The sequence below is a fragment of the Oncorhynchus masou genome, chromosome 15 (assembly GCF_036934945.1).
Source record: "Oncorhynchus masou masou isolate Uvic2021 chromosome 15, UVic_Omas_1.1, whole genome shotgun sequence".
NCBI lineage: Eukaryota > Metazoa > Chordata > Actinopteri > Salmoniformes > Salmonidae > Oncorhynchus > Oncorhynchus masou.
Genome location: NC_088226.1, coordinates 44,858,803 through 44,877,984, shown reverse-complemented (window position 1 = coordinate 44,877,984; position 19,182 = coordinate 44,858,803). Strand labels below are relative to the sequence as shown.

At 45.9% G+C, this 19,182-nt stretch overlaps 1 protein-coding gene across 2 annotated transcripts in view; it reads right to left on the bottom strand.

The window, feature by feature from the left end:
* LOC135556291 (nucleoprotein TPR-like) overlaps positions 1–19,182 on the bottom strand; it is a 38,668-nt gene that overhangs the window by 5,742 nt on the left and 13,744 nt on the right. For both annotated transcript variants that reach the window (XM_064989368.1, XM_064989367.1), the window contains exons 11-36: positions 18,845–19,042; positions 18,231–18,338; positions 17,803–18,029; positions 17,358–17,521; positions 17,002–17,144; positions 16,346–16,494; positions 16,021–16,183; positions 15,699–15,833; positions 15,398–15,538; positions 14,819–15,002; positions 14,061–14,227; positions 13,805–13,957; positions 13,491–13,607; positions 13,008–13,211; positions 12,571–12,758; positions 12,279–12,426; positions 8,885–9,022; positions 8,569–8,700; positions 8,256–8,380; positions 7,229–7,439; positions 6,748–6,894; positions 3,717–3,915; positions 1,377–1,573; positions 1,183–1,253; positions 898–1,097; positions 155–430 (exon numbers count right to left, since the gene is read on the bottom strand). In XM_064989368.1, the coding sequence (XP_064845440.1) occupies positions 155–430; positions 898–1,097; positions 1,183–1,253; positions 1,377–1,573; positions 3,717–3,915; positions 6,748–6,894; positions 7,229–7,439; positions 8,256–8,380; positions 8,569–8,700; positions 8,885–9,022; positions 12,279–12,426; positions 12,571–12,758; positions 13,008–13,211; positions 13,491–13,607; positions 13,805–13,957; positions 14,061–14,227; positions 14,819–15,002; positions 15,398–15,538; positions 15,699–15,833; positions 16,021–16,183; positions 16,346–16,494; positions 17,002–17,144; positions 17,358–17,521; positions 17,803–18,029; positions 18,231–18,338; positions 18,845–19,042 (4,285 nt within the window). The remainder of the gene's footprint in view (positions 1–154; positions 431–897; positions 1,098–1,182; positions 1,254–1,376; positions 1,574–3,716; positions 3,916–6,747; positions 6,895–7,228; positions 7,440–8,255; positions 8,381–8,568; positions 8,701–8,884; positions 9,023–12,278; positions 12,427–12,570; positions 12,759–13,007; positions 13,212–13,490; positions 13,608–13,804; positions 13,958–14,060; positions 14,228–14,818; positions 15,003–15,397; positions 15,539–15,698; positions 15,834–16,020; positions 16,184–16,345; positions 16,495–17,001; positions 17,145–17,357; positions 17,522–17,802; positions 18,030–18,230; positions 18,339–18,844; positions 19,043–19,182) is intronic.

Sequence of the window (19,182 nt, the reverse complement as noted above, 5' to 3'; positions counted from 1 at the left end):
CACACTTCACTTGGTGGATATGTGTATTTCATTCAATATTTGAGGGCCAGTGGTAATACAGTGAGTAAATTGCCAACCCTTGAGCTTAGTTAGACAAAGCTACTATACCCCAAATCTATAGAAACCCCAGGTTAGATTAAATTCCGTCTCCCACCTGTCCCAAACACAGCTGTGGACGTCGAAGGCCTCTCCACTTGCGAGCTGGGTGCAGCTTCAATGACGACTGGGGCCAGGGGCTGCTCCTGATTGGCTGGTTCAGTGTGGGGCAGGCTCTGTTGCTGTGTTGGTTGGACGAAGGCTGTGGTCTGGGTCTGCTGGACCGCCAGCACTGGGTTGGCGGTCTGAACGCTGGGGCTGGTTGACCGTACTGAACCGCTGGCACTGCCATACACGGTCACATGCTCCAGCGGGCCCTCAGAAGACTGCATGGCTGGAAGGGTCAGAGGGTCAGACAGGGAAATACCATGGCTACGGTCTGATTCGCTATCCTTCTGTCTGACATGTGCATTAGTATCCCCCCGTGTGGATCTCATCAGATTCAAGTAATAAAGTTCACTTCAACTACCAAAACACAACGCCATCTAGCACTTTTAAAATGACCAATACTCAAATAACTATGCAATAACATTCACATCACTATCACTTTTACACCTAGTACCTACATGTACATATATTACCTCGTACCCCTGCACATTGACTCGGTACCGGTACTCCTTGTATATAGTCTCGTTATTGTCATTTTCTTTATGTTATTGTTTCCTTTTTTGCCAAATCATCTTACTTTTTAACTCTGCATTGTTTGGAAAGGGCTCGTAAGGAAGAATTTCAAGGTCACGTCGACACCTGTTGTAATGTTATTTGATTTAACAATGATATTAACTCCACAGAACTCCTCACCTTCCTGGTTCTCCACCTGTGTTGTGGGCATGACAGTAGCAGTAGGAGTGGGGGTGGGCACAGTGGCGGGGGTGATCATGGGCCGGATGCTGGCCCGGGGAGTGGACTTGTTCCCGGGGTTGACAGGGGGCTTGCTCTGGCCCTGGGCCCCCAGAGGAGTGGGCTTGATGTTGGCAGTGGGGGGCTCTGAGGTACTGGTGCTATAGGGATGGGGAAATACAACAGGTGAACAATGGAACACCAAACATCATTGAACGTGATGTGCAGGAGTATCATGTACTTTACCTGCCCCTGTCTGCAGCTGGGGTGGTCTTCAGTGGTCCTCTCTGCTCGGTGGTCCTCTGCTGTTCCTGGGCCTACAGGTAGAATAGAATGTGTTATTCGCACCACGGCCATAATGAATAGCAATCCAGGCTTGTGGGGTATGAAGCAGAAGTGCTCCATTGAAATCTATGCCTCCATTAAGCCCTCCATCTCACCTTGCTGAGGCCCTGTTCAGGAGGCTCGTCCCTCTGCTCCCCGTGTCTCTCCTGCTGCTCCCTCAGGTCCCGCAGCTCCCTCTCCTGTCGGCTCAGACGGCCCTCGTACTGTGACTTAAGAGCACTGACCCTGACCTCCAGCTCCTCCCTCTGTTGCTTCAGTTCCTCGTTCTCCTTCTGCAGCTGGTCCTTGGAGCCTGGGGAAGCGGTTGGGATGAGGTGAAAGGTAATTTAGTCCACCAGTAACTGTGGCAGGTAGATGAATATCTTGGCCATAATAATAAAACATTTTAAAAAACATGCGTTGTAATGTTTCTGAACAAGAAAATTAAGAAGTAATGTGGTACATTCATTACATGTTCTGTGACCAGGGGCTTGTAACCAAAATATCAGATGAGACAATGTTCTGCTGCCCCTTTAAGGACGCGACATGTGCCAACAGAACCACTCGCGTTGTGTCACGTGTCTGTGTTTGAGATGTGACTAGCCTCTCTTTGCCATCAGTTGAAGCAGCACATTCAAACTAACATTGAAAAACAACCGCTCGTGAACAAAACAATGTATGTATACTGAACAAAAACGTAAACGCAATATGTCAATTCTTTGTGGTGGCGAAAATAAAAGTCCACTCTAAAATGTGCAGTTGTGTCACACAACAGAATGCCACAGATGTCTCAAGTTGAGGGAGCAATAGGCATGCTGACTACAGGAATTACCACCAGAGTTGTTGCCAGAGAACTTAATGTTGATTTCTCTACCACAATGTCATTTTAGAGAATTTGTCAGTATGTCCAACCGGCCTCACTACCGCAGACCATGTAACCACGCCAGCCCAGGACCTCCGCATCCAGCTTCTTCACCTGCGGGATCGTCTGAGACCAGCCACCCAAACAGCTGATGAAACTGTGGGTTTGCAAACCGAGCAAATGGTCTGAAACCGTCTCAGGAAAGTTCATCTACGTGCTCACCAAGGTCTTGACTTGACAGCAGTTCGGCATGGTATCCAACTTCAGTGGACAAATGCTCAACTTCGATGGCCACTGGCACGCTAGAGAAGTGTGCTCTTCTAGGATGAATCCCAGTTTCAATTGTACTGGGCAGATGGCAGACAGCATGGAGTGTTGTGTGGGCGAGCGGTTTGCTGTTGTAAATGTTGTGAACATGGTGCCCCATGGTGGGGTTATGGAAAGGGCAAGCATAAGCTATGGAAAACGAACACAATTGCAATTTATCGATGGCAATTTGAATAAACAGAGGTAGCGTGACGAGATCCTGAAGCCCATTGTCGTGCCATTCATCCGTCGCCATCACCTTATGCATTTCAGCATGATAATGCAAGGATCTGTACACAATTCCTGGAAGCTGAAAATGTCCCAGTTCTTCCATGGCCTGCAAACTCACCAGACATGTCACCCGTTGAGCATGTTAGGGATGCTCTGGACTGACATGTATGACAGAGCATTCCAATATCCAGCAACATCGCAAAGCCATTGAGGAATGGGACAGCATTCACAGGTCACAATAAACAGCCTGATCAACTCTATGCAAAGGAGATGTGACACGCTGCATGAGGCAAATGGTCACACCAGAAACTGACTGGTTTTCTGATCCACAACCCTACTTTTTTTTCTCTGTGACTAACAGACGGAGATCTGTATTCCCAGTCATGTGAAATCCATAAGGGCCTAATTTATTTATTTAAAATGAGAGATTTCCTTATATGAACTGAACTCAGTCAAATCTTTGACATATGGGTTTATATTTTTGTTCAGTATAAACAGCTAAGAAACACAAGGATAAGGTCCCATTTTGTAGTCTTTCGAGTAAATTAGACCAACTTTTATGCCAGCGAACTGAGTCTCCAAAAATGTATCAGCACTTCACTCAGTGCGCACAGCTCCTCTGCCAGGCAGTGTTGCCGTGCGAGGTGGGATATAGGATTCATATTTCTTTGTGCGATTAGCAGATATGAAACAAAACAACAGAAATACTTTGAAAACAGCTACTGCAGCATTTTCCTGCTATTCTACTATAACCGCAACTTGTGCTCAAACTTGACTTTTGACTATTTTTAATAAGAAAATGTAATGCTTGCACTGTAGAGCCCTGCAAATTGACCCCCGCCAACGTGGCTGGTGATATACACATTGTTGCCTGCCAATACCCAAATCTATGCTCATTTGGTGGGTGTTAATCTTTTTCCCAGACACCCAGCAAACGTTTGAGACGACAAGTAAAAACAGAGATCAGCATTCACATATACCTCTATGCAAGCTCACCAAGACTCAACCCGACACACAAGCTTGCGCCGCAGTCAGGTTACCTGGCCTGGCCTCTTACCGATGAGCTGGTTGATCTTCTGCTTGGCCCCTACGAAGGCTTTCCTGGTCTTCTCCTCCTTCTCAGACATCTGCTGTCTGAGGGTGTCCTCCTGGGAGGCCTTCTCCTGCAGCTCCTGTCTCAACCTGGTCAGCTCCGTCTGCAGCCCGGAGGCCTGCTCCTGGGTCCCACGCACCTCTGCCTCACGCTCAGCCACCACCTGAGGGGGACACACCATGGTTTAGCATACCTGTAGGCTTCCAGTCAATGCAATAACGCTAGTTAGTTTCGAGAGCCAATGCCATCTCTAACTTCCTTCAACTTTCAAAGTTTGTCACGTGCACAGGATACAGCAGGTGTAAAACCGTACAGTGAAATGCTTACTAACAAGCTCTTTCCCGACAATGCAGTATTCAATAGCATACTGCACGCAGAGACATACAAATGCTATCCACGAGCTCATCAGACTCTGGGTAAGTAGAAAAATGATTTATCCCATGAAACCACCGCCTAAAAGAGTTAGGCAATTACTAGTTTCAATTTACAATTTTGGTGAAAGTGAGCCTGGATGTGCCTGGAAAATAATGTAGATATGCAGTCACCAACCGGTCGATCTCCAAGGCATTCCTAGTCGACCACCAAACATTTCTGTAAAAAACCCAACGATAAAACCTTGTGTCCGTTTTTTTCTCTCTTTGTTGTTGGTACTCTCGATTCAGCCCTAACACAGGGAAGGCAAAGTGCTCCTATTTGGAACCATTTAATGTTTCTAAAGGTAGAACTCCACCTACCCGGCAGGCCCTAAGAGCAAATCAAGTGCACCTCTAGGCCTAAAGCAGACCAATCAGATAGCTTAGATCGCCGTGTCTGCAGTTTCCTCGAGTCATAGACTGTAAAAAGAAGCCTTGAAGTCAAGAGAATCAATGAATACAGCAAAGCGCTGCTGTTTTTGAGTAAGTTCATGTTTAAGTTGTTATTCAGCATTGTCACTTTAAAATGCGTGTTCTCCCTACTTCCACTCATGCTACAACCAACACTGCAGATCAATGAATGAGTATAGCAAAGTGTTTTGATAAGCTTACGTTGTAATTATTAGAGGCTTGTTTTTTTTTAATGTCGAGGAATATTTCACTTTCTGTTCATAGGAATAACATGAATTGAGTTTCGCCATCAGCTGGAAGACTGTGTCTAGATGTCGACCGATTATGATTTTTCCACGCCGATACTGATTATTGGAGGACCAAAAAAACCGATACGTCGGGCAATTTTTCTATATATATTTGTAATAATGACAACTACAACAATACTGAATGAACAATGAACACTTTTATTTTAACTTAATATAATACATAAATAAAATCTATTTAGTCTCAAATAAATAATGAAACATGTTCAATTTGGTTTAAATAATGCAAAAACACAGTGTTGGAGAAGAAAGTAAAAGTGCAATATGTGCCATGTAAAAAAAGCTAACGTTTAAGTTCCTTGCTCAAAACATGAGAACATATGAAAGCTGTTGGTTCAATATTCCCAGTTGTGAAGTTTTAGGTTGTAGTTATATAGGAATTATGACACGTCGACTATGTCTCTCTATACCATTTGTATTTCATATACCTTTGACTATTGGATGTTCTTATAGCCTTTAGTATTGCCAGCCTAATCTTGGGAGTTGATAGGTTTGAAGTCATAAACAGCGCTGTGCCTCAAGCATTGCTAAGAGCTGCTGGCAAATGCAAGAAAGTGCTATTTGAATGAATGCTTACGAGCCTGCTGCCTACCACTGCTCAGTCAGACTGCTCTATCAAATCATAGACTTAATTATAATATAATAAACACAGAAATATGAGCCTTAGATCATTAATATGGTCAAATCCGGAAACTATCATTTCGAAAAGAAAGCGTTTATTCTTTCAGTGAAATACGGAACCGTTCCATATTTTATCGAAAGGGTGGCAATCCTAAGTCTAAATATTTCTGTTACATTGCACAACCTTCAATGTTATGTCATAATTATGTAACATTCTGGCAAATTAGTTCACTGTTCATAACGGAGCCAGGCGGCCCAAAATGTTGCGTATACCCTGCCTCTGCTTGCACTGAACGCAAGAGAAGTGACACAATTTCCCTAGTTAATATTGCCTGCTAACATTCATTTCTTTTAACTAAATATGCAGGTTTAAAAAATATATACTTCTGTGTATTGATTTTAATAAAGGCATTGATGTTTATGGTTAGGTACATTTCTGCAAAGATTGCTTTTTTTTGGCAATGCGCTTTTGTTAAATCATCACCCGTTTGGCGAAGTTGATGTAGGCTGTGATTCGGTGATAAATTAACAGGCACCGCATTGATTATATGCAACACAGGACAAGCTAGATAACCTAGTAATATCATCAACCATGTGTAGTTAACTAGTGATTATATGAAGATACGATTGTTTTTTATACGATAAGTTTAATGCAAGCTAGCAATTTACCATGGCTAGTTGCAGCCACAGAGTCCTTTTGACGCTGCACTCGCGTAACAGGTGGTCAGCCTGCCACGCAGTTTCCTTGTGAATTGCAATGCAATCGGCCATAATCTGTGTCCAAAAAGGCTGATTACCGATTGTTATGAAAACAGTGAAAATCAGCCCTAATTAAAATCGGGTCGATCTCTAACAGTCACCCTTTTCTCAACGGAGGGAGGGAGAGCAGAGGGGCAGTTTCTCCCACTGCTCTAACCTCAGTCCAGTAAAAAAAAAAAAAAGCACATTATTATGCTCACTCAGCTGTGCCTCAAGTAATACAACAAATTATCTGAGAAGAACATTGGCAGGGTAATTCAAGCAGAGCCAATATGCAGTGATAACGTATTGGGGCTATAGCCTACTGCACAAACATTGCTATAGAAATAACTGTTTTTAAATTGGTTAATGTTGCATAGGCTTACGTTTAAGCCATGTTAAAAAATAACATCTGAGCGGTAGATCTAGGCTTGTATTTTGACTCAGAAAGTGATCTTTACTCAGAAACGTTGGTGACCACTGGTATAGGGGAAACACTGCTCTGACCTTGTTGAGGTTATCCAGCTGCCCCTCCAGGTCTCTCGTCCGGGTCTCAGACTGTCCCAGGGAGTCTCTTAGACCCTGGAGCTCCTGGGCTGAGGCTTGCTGGGCCTCCTGCTCCTGGGCTGGTGTGGATGCTGCCTCTGACACCATCTGTAAAGGAGATCAGTCCAACACTCAACACAGCATGGCAGAATTCACACAAAATAATGTCTATTTAATCAAGGACATCAGGTTAGACATTTTGAGTTGTCCGACTTGGTACCATTCCAGACCAGCACATCTGTAATTTAGCGACAAGATGAGTAGGGATATTATTAGTTTCATGAGAAAAGGATTGAGAGGAATCTTGTTCTTGAATCTTGGAGACGGAGTGAATTCAAGGCTGGTTTTCAGGAAACAACTTCGTGACAATCAATAAAAACAAATAAAACATTTCCCTCTATGAAACCAGAAAAGGCCCCAGTTGTTTAACCAAATAACCCACCTTGTCGTGCTCCACCTTGAGCTCATCATACTGGGCCTTGTAGCGCCGGCCGATCTTCCTGACCTGAGTGATGGTGCGGCACTTCTCCTGGATGTCCAGGTTCTTGGCCTCCATGTCCCTCCTCAGCGCATCCCTCTCAGAGCTCACCTTCCCCAGGCCTTCACGCAGGATCTGCAACTGGCTCTGCAGGGACGTCACCGACCCGCCACTCCTACAGGGAGATCACATATTAAAGATCTACATGTAGAATGCAGCCCCCTTGCGGAACTAGGTGAATTGCAACACAGCCTGAATTCAAACAACCCCCCCCCCTTTCCTGGCTTTACTCCCTGTCCCCTGACCCACTTTTGTGTCTTTTTACTTTCAGTTTTGTTTTGTATACCAGCTGAAACATTTGATATTTTGAGTTATTTAAAATATATTTCACAGTGGTATAGATGCAATTTTCTATACTTGTTTTGTAACAAATTGAAATTAGGCAAACATTTAAGAAAACAAATTGCAACCAGGTAATGGCAGAGCGATTTCTATTGCCACTGTTGAATCTATTTCTGAGGAGATTACCACGCGTTTGAGTGATGCTAATGGAAGAGAGGGGGGGGGCAGCTTTTCCATTTGACAACAAGAGACCTTTTGTTGTCAAATAGGGAGGCTGCACCATCAGAATGCAATTTTGTATGGGCCCAAAATATTTATTTAGTGGTTGCCAATATTATTTCACTATCATTCCACTATTACTGCATATGTATTATGGACATTTTCTGAAATAACAAAGCTAGAATTGTACTTGTAGCTCCTTTAATACAAAAATACTCAAGACTTTACATTATACTACATTCATCTGATTATCAAACTTTGTATTGTGTTGCTTGCCAATTTATTGTGTAGCATTTGTGCTTTTCAAAGAGGAGCCCATTTTTCTATTGTATCAAGTAAATCAGCTTCCTTGCGGTCGTTGGTACCCTGTAATAAGAGAAGAGTAAAACAGTGATATTCAGTTTGGATTATAGACTAGGCTAACTCCCACCTGGTCACCTCAGCCTTGAGCCTGCCTGTCTCCTCAGTGAGTTGCTGGATGCGTTTGAGGTGAGCCTCTTTCTCAAAGTGGAGACGCTTGTACTCCTCCGGGTCCTTCTGCTGGCTCACCAGTTGCTATGTGGACATACAGAACAGATTATGTTTCAAATCCAAACTCAATAGATAGGTTTACAGACATTTGACAAGCTGTGGGTCGCAAGGAAGGCATCGTTCAAGCTTGGTGTCACAACTTTGAGAAAGTCTACTCTATGTTTTAGAGATTTTTGGGGGAGGGGATATTCTTTTTTCTGTCGCTAAGCAACCTGTGTTCTGGCCTTCCAGCGTTTGATGTCCTCTTCCAGAATCCTCTTCTCTGCCTGCAGCATGCCGCTCTTCTCACTCAGCTCAGCGTTGGACTCCTGCATGGGCATTACATCTAACTCCAGCTTAAGCACCTATATATAAAAATATGTCAATCAATACACAGAAAAAAAAAGTTAAGCCTCAGTCTAAAACAGGCCTAAAATCTAACCTGGGACCAAATTCACAGAAGGTTTCCTGAGAAAAATGTTTACATTGGTTATGATGTCAAATCCAAAGTTTGGTGCTTTAACCCTGAGAAAGTAAATCTGCTCTTACTTTAGCCTGTGTCTGCTGCAGCTCCTGCTCCATCCTCTCCTTCTCCTCTCTCAGCATCTTGTTGGTCTCCATCAGGACACTCATGGTCTCAGTCTTCTTCATCAGCTCATCGTGCTGAGCCAGGGTCTTAGCTGTCACCTGGGGTCAGGGGTTAAAGGTCATAAAGAGCACTTAGGTGACAAGATCATTTTGAGCTGCCATTTCTCTCATCACCCACACCCTCTTCATTCATGAACAAGGCAACAGTAAACATGTCTGCCACTAATGACGCAGCGCCCCAATTGGGCCAATTAGTGACAATTCAAATCTAATTTTAATGAACAATCGACACAAATCTGAAAGTAAAAGAATGGAATTAAGAAATATATAAACATTAGGACGAGCAATGTCGGAGCAGCATTGACTGAAATACAGTAGAATAGAATACAGTGTATACATATGAAATTAGTAAAGGAGTACGCAAGCAGGAAGTTTGCCCCCTGTGATGCATTAGGTAGACCGCAACACTCTCTGGAAAGCCCAGCGGTTGTGGGCAGTGCAGTTGCCGTACCAGGTGGTGATGCAGCCCGACTGTATGCTCTCAATTGTGCATCTGTAAAAGTTTGTAAGGGTCTCAGGGGCCAAGCCACATTTCTTCAGTGTGGGTGGACCATTTCAAAATCGTCTATGATGTATATGCCAAGGAACTTGAAGTTATCCACATTCTCCACTGTGGTACAGTCAATGTGGAAAGGGGCGTGCTCCCTCTGCTTTTTCCTGAAGTCCACAATCACCTCATTCGTTTTGTTATTTTCCTGGCACCACTCCGCCAGGGCTCTCACCTCCTCCCTGTAGGGTGTCTCGTCATTGTTGGTAATCAGGCCTACTACGGTTGTGTCATCTGCAAACTTGATGATTGAGTTGGAGGCGTGCATGGCCACGCAGTAATGGGTGAACAGGGAGTACAGGAGGGGGCTGAGCATCAGTGAAGTGGAGGTGTTGTTTCCTACCTTCACCACCTGGGGGCAGCCTGTCAGGAAGTCCAGGACCCTGACCTTGATGATGAGCTTGGAGGGTACTATGGTGTTGAAGGCTAAGAAGCTATAGCCAATGAACAGTATCCTTACATAGGTATTCCTCTTGTCCAGATGAGATAGGGCTGTGTGCAGTGCAATGGCGATTGCATTGTCTGTAAATCTATTGGGGCGGTAAGCAAATTGAAGTGGCTCAAGGGTGTCAGGTAAGGTATAGGTGATATGATTCTTAACTAGCCTCTCAAAGCACTTCATGATGACTTAAGTGAGTGCTACGGGATGATAGTCATTTAGTTCAGTTTCCTTGGCTTTCTTGGGTACAGGAACAATGGTGGACATCTTGAAGCATGTGGGGACAACAGACTAGGATAGGGAGAGATTGAATATGTCCATAAACACTCCAGCCAGCTGATCTGCGTATGCTCTGATGACGCGGCTCGGGATGCCGTCTAGGCCAGCAGCCTTGCGAGGGTTAACACGCTTAAATGTCTTACTCACGTCGGCCACGGAGAACCAGAGCCCACAGTCTTTGGGAGGGGGCCGCGTCGATGGCACTGTTATCCTCAAAGTGGGCGAAGGTGTTTAGCTTGTCCGGGAGCAAGACGATGTCCGCGACGTGGCTGGTTTTCCCTTTGTAATCCATAATAGGCTGTAGACCCTGCCACATACGTCTTGTGTCTGAGCCGTTTTGAACTGCGACTCCTCTTTGTCGCTGTTCTGACGTTTTGCCTGTTTGATTGCCTTGGAAGGACAAACTACACTGTTTGTATTCAACCATATTCCCAGTCACCTTGCCATGGTTAAATGCAGTGGTTCATGCTTTCAGTTTAGCGCGTTGCTGCCATCTATCCACGGTTTCTGGTTTGGGTAGGTTATAAGCACAGCGTGAACAGCATCCCCTATACACTTCCTGATGAACTCACCGTGTCCGTGTATAGTCAGTTTCCCGTGTATACATCAATGTTCTTCTCAGAGGCTACCCGGAACATATCCCAGTCCGCGTGATCAAAACAATCTTGCAGCATGGATTCAGATTTGTCAGACCAGCGTTGTATAGACCTTAGCACGGCTACATCCTGTTTGAGTTTCTGCCTATAGGAAGGGAGGGAGGACCAAAATGGAGTTGTGATCTGATTTGCCGAAGGGAGGGCCTTGTAGGCATCCCGGAAAAGAGAATAGCAGTGGTCGAGTGTTTTAGCAGCATGAGTACGACAGTCAATGTGTTGATAGAACTTTGATAGAGTTTATCAAATTTGCTTTGTTAAGATCCCCAACTACAATAAATGCAGCCTCAGGATATGTGGTTTCCAGTTGGCATAAAGTCCAGTGTAGTTCCCTGAGGGCCGTCATGGTATCGGCTTGAGGGGGAATATACACGGCTGTGACTATAACAGAAGATAATTCTCTTGGGAGGAAATGCAGTCAGCATTTGATTGTGAGGTATTCTAGGGTCGGGTGAACAAAATAGGTTATCACAACCACACCATGAGTGGTTAATCATGAAACATACACCACCACCTTTCTTCCCGGAGAGTTCTTTATTCATGTCTGTGCGATGCACTGAGAAACCAGCTGGCTGTATGTACGGGGACAGTATATCCAGGGACAGTATATCCAGAGAGAGCCATGATTTCCTGAAACAGATTATGTTACAGTCCCTGATGTCTCTTTGGAAGGAGATCCTGGCCCTGAGCTCGCCAATCGGAAGCGGGACTCCCGAATGGCGCAGCGGTTTAAGGCACTGCAAGAGGAGTCACTACAGTCCCTGGTTCGAATCCAGGCTGTATCACATCCGGCCGTGATTAGGAGTCCCATAGGGCGGCGCTAAATTGGCCCAGCATCGACCGGGTTTGACCGACATTGTAAATAAGAATTTGTTCTTAACTGACTTGCCTAGTTAAATAAAGGTTTAAAAATATATATAATAATTATAAAATGATTGTCTTCACACCCTATCAAAATGTTCACCTTTTGTGAAATTGCGGAGGTTATAGAATAGATCCTTATGTGAAACTGGTTTCTCATGAGGAGATGCACATATGTACACAATGTCATGACGGTTGCTCAAACGGGACAGGCGATATGTTTGTTCAAAGTTTGGAATTACTATAGCGTTCCCCTTGGACTATTCAGTAATTTAGTAAATGCCAGACCTATGGCAAGACGCATCATTTACCCCAAGTCTAGTCAAAAATCGGCCCAGTGGTGTCTAACAAACGGAGACAGATCCATAGCCCCCCCGATTTCATCATGAAGACAACAAAAATCTGTTTTTTTTCACCACTCTGATTTTGAAATTTCTTGTTAGTCTAGAAATAGGATTAATCTGGGTCCAGGAAATCCCCACATAAACCATTAGCTGTCCATATTGTCCAGCTCACCTGCATTCTTTCCCGCTCAGCACTAAAGCTCTCCTGCAGTTCTCTCAGCTCTCTCTCCAGGTGCTCCACTCTCAGCCTGTGACAAAGACTTTCTCCCTGGGCCACCTCGAACCGTGACTCCGCTATCTCCTTCTCCCGACGCACAAACCTGCATCGCGACAGGGAAGGGACAGAAGATATGAGAGAAAAGGTGTTGCAGAAGTGTAGTGATTGCATGAAATTGGCTTTAAATGGCAGACTTGCTCTTGCTTTGCAAAGAGACAGATCGAGGGAGGGGGTGAGAGACCATTACCTGAGTATCTCGAGGACCTGGTCCTGAGACTTTCCCTGCTCAGTGAGGGAGATGTTCAGAGGGCTCTCGTTAACCTGGCGCTGCAGGGTGGAGGCTATCTTGCTGCTCATGGTCTGAATCTGTTCATGGAGGAGGCTGTTTTGCCTCTGCAGCTCCTCAGAGCGAGACACCACCTTAGACATCTCCTCCTGACAACAAGAGAGAGATGTACATTGTAGCCTCGTGGTGTACACCAGCTACATAAGCAGCACAACCCCTGCAAACTAGTGGGAGTTCACAATCACTAGCTAGCTTCCAACATCAACACAGAAGTGTAAAAATCAATTTGACCATCATCATCTACACGTCAAACCATTTGCAACAAACACCGTATCTATTATTCATAATATAAGCGTTTCCCTTGACTGCTATCTAATCAATCAACTGCTATTACCAACCTTGAGGATCCTCTCCTGTTCCTCCCAGGAGACTCTGGCCTCCAGCAGCTGAGCAGAGGTTCTCTGAGCCCTCTCCTCCAGCTGCTGTCTGAGCGTGGCTGCCTGCAGAGCCTGGGCCTTCGCTGCCTGGAGGGCCTCCACGTCTGCAGCATGAAGCATCATCTCACGCTCGTACTTATCCTGCGCCTCCGACACCAGCGTGGCCTGGGAGGGGGGGGAGAAGAGGAGGGACCAGCATTACAGACTAGCTTTATCTGACAACCGAGCTGTAATACAGTACTTAATGAATGGTTGATAATGTATGCTACATTATCATAGTTGACATTTACTTGGGTTAGCGACAATCAAGCTAGGTAATGCTCTATAGCAGGAAAGTGGGAAACAAGGTGCCAAATAGCTTGGTCAGATATACCTTGTGAAAAGTTGGCATATCACTACAACTCGATAAGGGCCAATTAGCCACAGCCCAAGCCTCCATCTCACCTGCTCTTGGCTATCCAGTATGGCCTGCTGTTCCTGGGCTGCTGCCACCTCCGCCCTCTGTAGCGCTTCCTGGTGGTCCGCCTGCACACTGCTCAGACTCCTCCTCAGCTCAGCCACCTGACACACACAGGGTTAAGGAAAACAGGAATCTGTTCATATCTTCAACATGGAACAATGAGGACGCCGGCATTGTGTGAACCCAGCACCTATGGTGCGTACTGGATGTGGTTAAATACTACTGAATGTATCAGCTATACCATTCGAGCTATACAGTGAGGAGATTTTCAATAAGGGCATAGATGTCTGCTTCATACCTGCTGCTCTACGGAGGCCAGGGCTTTCCTCTTCTCCTCCTGTAGGCCCTGCTTCTCCTCCTCTGCCTCCAGGAGCTTTCTCTCCAGATGACGGTGCTGATCCTGAGCCTCCTTTACACGCTCCTCCATGGAGGACCGAGCCTGCTCCATCACCTAGAGAGAGGAACGAGGAGAGGAAGCCAGTGAGAGATTTGGGGCTAAAAATGCTTATGGAACTGCACTAGTAAAGGGTTAGGGGCCAGGGTGGAGTCCTGACCTGCTTCTCCTTATCCATGGACTCCTCTAGGCTCTGGGCCATGGCTCTGTACTGCTCTTTGCTGGAGGTGGCAGTCCTCAACTGCTCTGCCAACTCCTCTGCCTGCGTCTCGGCCTGCCTCAGGCGGCCACGCAGATCTTCAGAGTCCCCTTTTGAACCATGGAGTCCTGGGGAGGTTAGAGGAAAGGGAGGGGGGGGGTGAAGAAGGGCGAGGAGCAGAGAGAGAGGTGTAAGTGCCACAGACTGAAGTCACAGCTGGCATGGGCAGCATAGAAAAAGAACCCTGTGGCGAACCCTAATGATACTACCATAACACTGCTAATGGTGCAGGCACCAGAAGCACACACCCTCCAGGCCTGTTTGAGGGTTTTATTTAGCTTGTTTTACTACATTTCCTATAAAATACTATAAGACGACCTAATGAAAGCATGGCTATAGATACCGACCTGACCTATGTCTACACAAGGAAAAGCAGAACAACAGCCCACAACTTTAAGGAAACAATTAAGAGAATGTTAGACTGGCCTAAATCAATTGATTGTAGACCAGCTTGGCGGTTTGAAAAATATGAATGAGAGACTATTTGAAAATAGTAATTCTGTACGTGCCGGTCTTGAGGAAAACTCCAACTGAATACTATGCGCATTCAAGCCATTCCAACATTCTCAGGATATAAAAACTTTTACAAGTGGTTCCTGAACATTCTGAGGTCTCAGAAGGCACTGAGGTTGATTCTGTAACATTGTGTGTACTCTTACCTTTGAGGCCCATGGGAATGGACGGGGAGCTTTGGGAGCCCAGGGACGGACGGACGCCTTCTTCACTGCCCTGCTGCAGCCTGAGAGAGCTCATCTCCAGCTGGGCAGCACTCAACTGATCCCTGGTCTTCTGGAGCAGACCTGTCTGGGTCTCCAGCTGCCTTTTGGCATCCATCAGCTGCAACTGGAAATTAAAAAAAAGAGAGGAAGGGGTTCATTTAATCTATGGTGCGTATCAGTGGAGGCTGGTGGGAGGAGCTATAGGAGGACGGGCTCATTGCTCTGCCGGGAATGAAATAAACGCAACGGAATCAAACGTGGTTTCCATGTGTTTGATACCGTTCCATTTATTCCATTCCAGCAATTACAAATGCAACTGTCCTCCTATAGCTCCTCCCACCAGCCACCACTGGTATGCATGTACAAATGCTTTGAGTGCTGCCTTTTTGAAGCAAGCCTCTGGGGAAAAAAATGAATAAGTGTGACATTAGAGAAAGAGGAAAGATAGAAGAGGACAATCGATAGAATCCAGGTAGAGGGGGTTGTGGTTGGCACTGGGAAGAGGTATCAGGGACTTACTTCTTGGTTTCTGCCCAGCAGGTGGCGTTGCTCCACATCGTGCTCCAGTCTCTTCTGCAGCTGGCCGATCTCTCTTTCCTGCTTCTCTATCTGGGCGCTCAGACGTTGCCTGGTGTCCGTCTCTGAGCGCTCCAATGTGGCCTGAATGAGTACACAGGGAGTGGAACGTTAAAACAGACGAATGCAGAGAAAGAGAGAGAGAACAGTGCCTCAACCATTTTATGAGTGGTTAGTTTGAGTTGTTTCTATTGTCTTGACATTGGTGTTTGTGTATAGGCAAGCACATGGAGTGTGTGTAAACCTGTATGGTCTTGAGATTGGTGAGAAGCATGTTCTGTCCTCGTTGTTGGGTCTGCATGGTCTCTTTCTCCTGGGTCAGTCTGGACTCCACAAGCTTCAGCATATCCCTCTCCTTCCTGAGGCTCTCAGCACGACCCTGGGGGAGAACGGTGCCAGCACAGCTCACTGTGGCTTAGAAACTAGATGTAATGCATGTATAGAAAGGCGGAGCAAAACACTAACACGCATTACGAAAGACAGAGAGAGACTAAGTATTGTCTGTCTAACACAATGAACAAAAGGCTTGGGACACACAAACATGAGGTGCACACATAAACACACACCTCTGCCATGTTGAGTTTCTCCTGTGCAACTCTCAGGTCCTCTGTCAAGGTGTTAACAGTTTGCTCATTCTTCTGGGCTACAGCAGCCATCTTCTGTCCCTTCTCCTTCAAAGAGGCAATATCCTTCCTGTAGCCCTCCACATTATCCTGCAGCATCTCATACCTGGGGGGGGAGTAAGTCGCCAAGCAGGTTCCGTTAGTTATCAAGCAAACTTTGCTAAAATATTGTGAAGTCACGTCATACTCCTGAGTTCAAAGAAAAAGACAAGCTACCTCATCATGTGATATTGTGTAGTGTCCTGAGAGTGATGTGCAGTGCTCTTACCTCTTGGAGGTAAACTCCAGTTGGGTGGATATCTTGGCATTCTGTGATCTCTGGTCAGACACCTGCTCCTGTAGCTTCTCAGTCTGTTCCGCCAGGGCCTTGTCACTCTCAGACCTCTCCCTCTTATAGGAGGAGAACACCTCCTGCAACTACACACACAGCAAACAAGACGTTCCTTCAGATAAGAGTACAGCAACAATTTTTTATCAACCCGATTGAAGGATATTGTTTGTGATCTATCATAAAATGGTGGTTTGATGCGACAGAAGGACAGATAATGTTGCATATACACCGAGTGTACAAAACATTTGGAGCACCTTCCTACTATTCAGTTGCGCACCCCACACGGAAAACTGTTGAGGGAGAAAAGCTCTATGTCGTTGCATTTGAATGGGGTATGGTAGTAGGTGCCAGGTGCACTGGTTTGTGTCAAGAAATGCAAAGCAGCTGGGTTTTTCACCCGTGACAGTTTACCGTGTGTATCAAGAACGGTCCACCACCCAAAGAACATCAAACCAACTTGACACAACTGTGGAAGCATTGGAGTCAACATGGGCCAACATCCCTGTGGAAGGCTTTTGTAACTTTGTAGAGTCCATGTCCTGACAAGTTGAGGATGTTCTGAGGGCAAAAGGGTGAGAATTATGTGGGCTCACCTGTCGGAGGGCTGCCTTGGCCTCCACCGCCTCGGTTGACTCTGTCGCCATTGAAACGATTCCAGTTGGCGCGGCTGTGGTGGGGGTGGCAGCTGGGGAGCGGTGGGGCGTGGAGGTCAGGGAGAATTCCTCGGGTGCTGCACCTGAGACAAGAGGTCAAATGGTCAGTGTGTAGGTAATATACAAATCTCAAAGTTCTCCACCGGGGCTGGGCCAAAACTGGCTAACAATAAAGAACCAAAAGGCTACACAGGGTATATGTTGCTCCCGTGCTTTATTCCTGCACCCACATTTACAAAGGTTTGGCTACACTAGCCTCATCAGGCCCTGAAGAAGGAAATGTATTTGAACCCCACCTTGCTGAGGGAAGCTGACTCCAGTGGCCTGAGCCAGCAGCACACGGTACATGTCTCTCTGCCTGACAATGGACTCAGCCAGCTGCATCTGGTGTCTCCGCTGCTCCCTCAGAGCCTCCAGCTCTGCCTGGGCCTTCTCCAGACTCCGCTCCAGCTCACTGCGCCTGGAGGGAGAATACAATGACCTTTATCTATCCACGGAGAACAGAAACATTTTGCTGACAGGGAAACCAAAAGGAAATGTGGAGCAGGAGCTACCACCATATTGCTTATACTATTCCAAATCAGACCTACAAAAGCGTCTAGTGGGTCGGGGCTAAGGGTTGTTTCTGGATGGAGACACGGACAATCAGACACTTATTGTTTTTTTTTGGGGGGGGGGGGTTGGGATGAAAGCAGAACACAAATGATCAGCAAAGAACATGGACAATTAAGTATATCGCACTTGGTGCCTGTGGTCTCAGTCTCCTCTCTCTCCTGTGTGTCGCTGAGCTCTCGGAGGGCCACCAGGAGGCGCTGGTTCTGCTGCTGGAGCTCCTCCACACCACGGAACGTCACCAGGTGCTGTGTGATGACCTCCGACGTGCTGCTGATGTCAGCAGAGCTCACCTCCTCATCGAACGCTACGTGGTTGCCACGTGCCTCCTCCAGCTCAATGAGTAGGACACGGATCTGGTGGGTAATGGTAGGGGTGAAAAAGCTATTGATTATGTCCCAATTAAAAACAGTCATACCTACAACAGTCACTTTTTTATAATCAACATTTGTATAGATTTTTTCCACACATAATTCTATGACAACATTGAGGTTTTAGAGGTGATGTTAAGAAAAGCAGTGAGGCTTCACTAAGAGAGATAATACAGGATGTCCCACCTGCTGTGCCATGTCTGCCAGTTGCACCTCAGACCTACGGTTGTCTCTCTCCAGGACAGAAGAGTGCTTGTTGGCCTCGTCAGTCACCTTCTGCAGACGTTGCACCTCCTGAAACACATAGTAACCAGTTATAGTGTGTCAGAATGTATTTAGTGGACTTTCATAAGTGCACGGCATCAGCAGTACAGTTCACCAATACCAACTCAAATACATTGCAGGGCAGTGCAGTTCACCAATACCAACTCAAATACATTGCAGGGCAGTGCAGTTCACCAATACCAACTCAAATACATTGCAGGGCAGTGCAGTTCACCAATACCAACTCAAATACATTGCAGGGCAGTGCAGTTCACCAATACCAACTCAAATACATTGCAGGGCAGTGCAGTTCACCAATTACAATTCAAACACATTCTTTTCACTTACGCTGGACAATCTGCATGATCTGGTTTAGTGCAGTTTTAGTGCAGTTCAAAACCTTGCATTAATCAGGAGTTGACTGTACATCGGTTTCTAACTATCCTCACATATCCTCCGTTTGACTTATACAGTACCAAAAAACCTGCTGTAACAAATTCACAAACTATAAATATTTTTTATTTTTTTTTAAACACCTTAACGGCCTGTTCCAGCTTGGCCGACAGGCTGGCCACAGACTTCTGCATGCGCTCATGTTCGTCCCGCTGGCGTTTGAGGACGGGACCTTTGGCCTCCACCTCCTGCACTATGTCATCCAGGTACTTATTCACCCGTTTGTTCTCCACACGCTGCAGCTCCAGCGCCTCCTGGGTCTCCACATACGCCGTATACAACTGGAGAGAAGAAAGAAGAAGCTCAAACTCATACTGTATACTATGATACAACATATGGTACTGTATACTATGATACAACATATGGTACTGTATACTATGATACAACATATGGTACTGTATACTATGATACAACATATGGT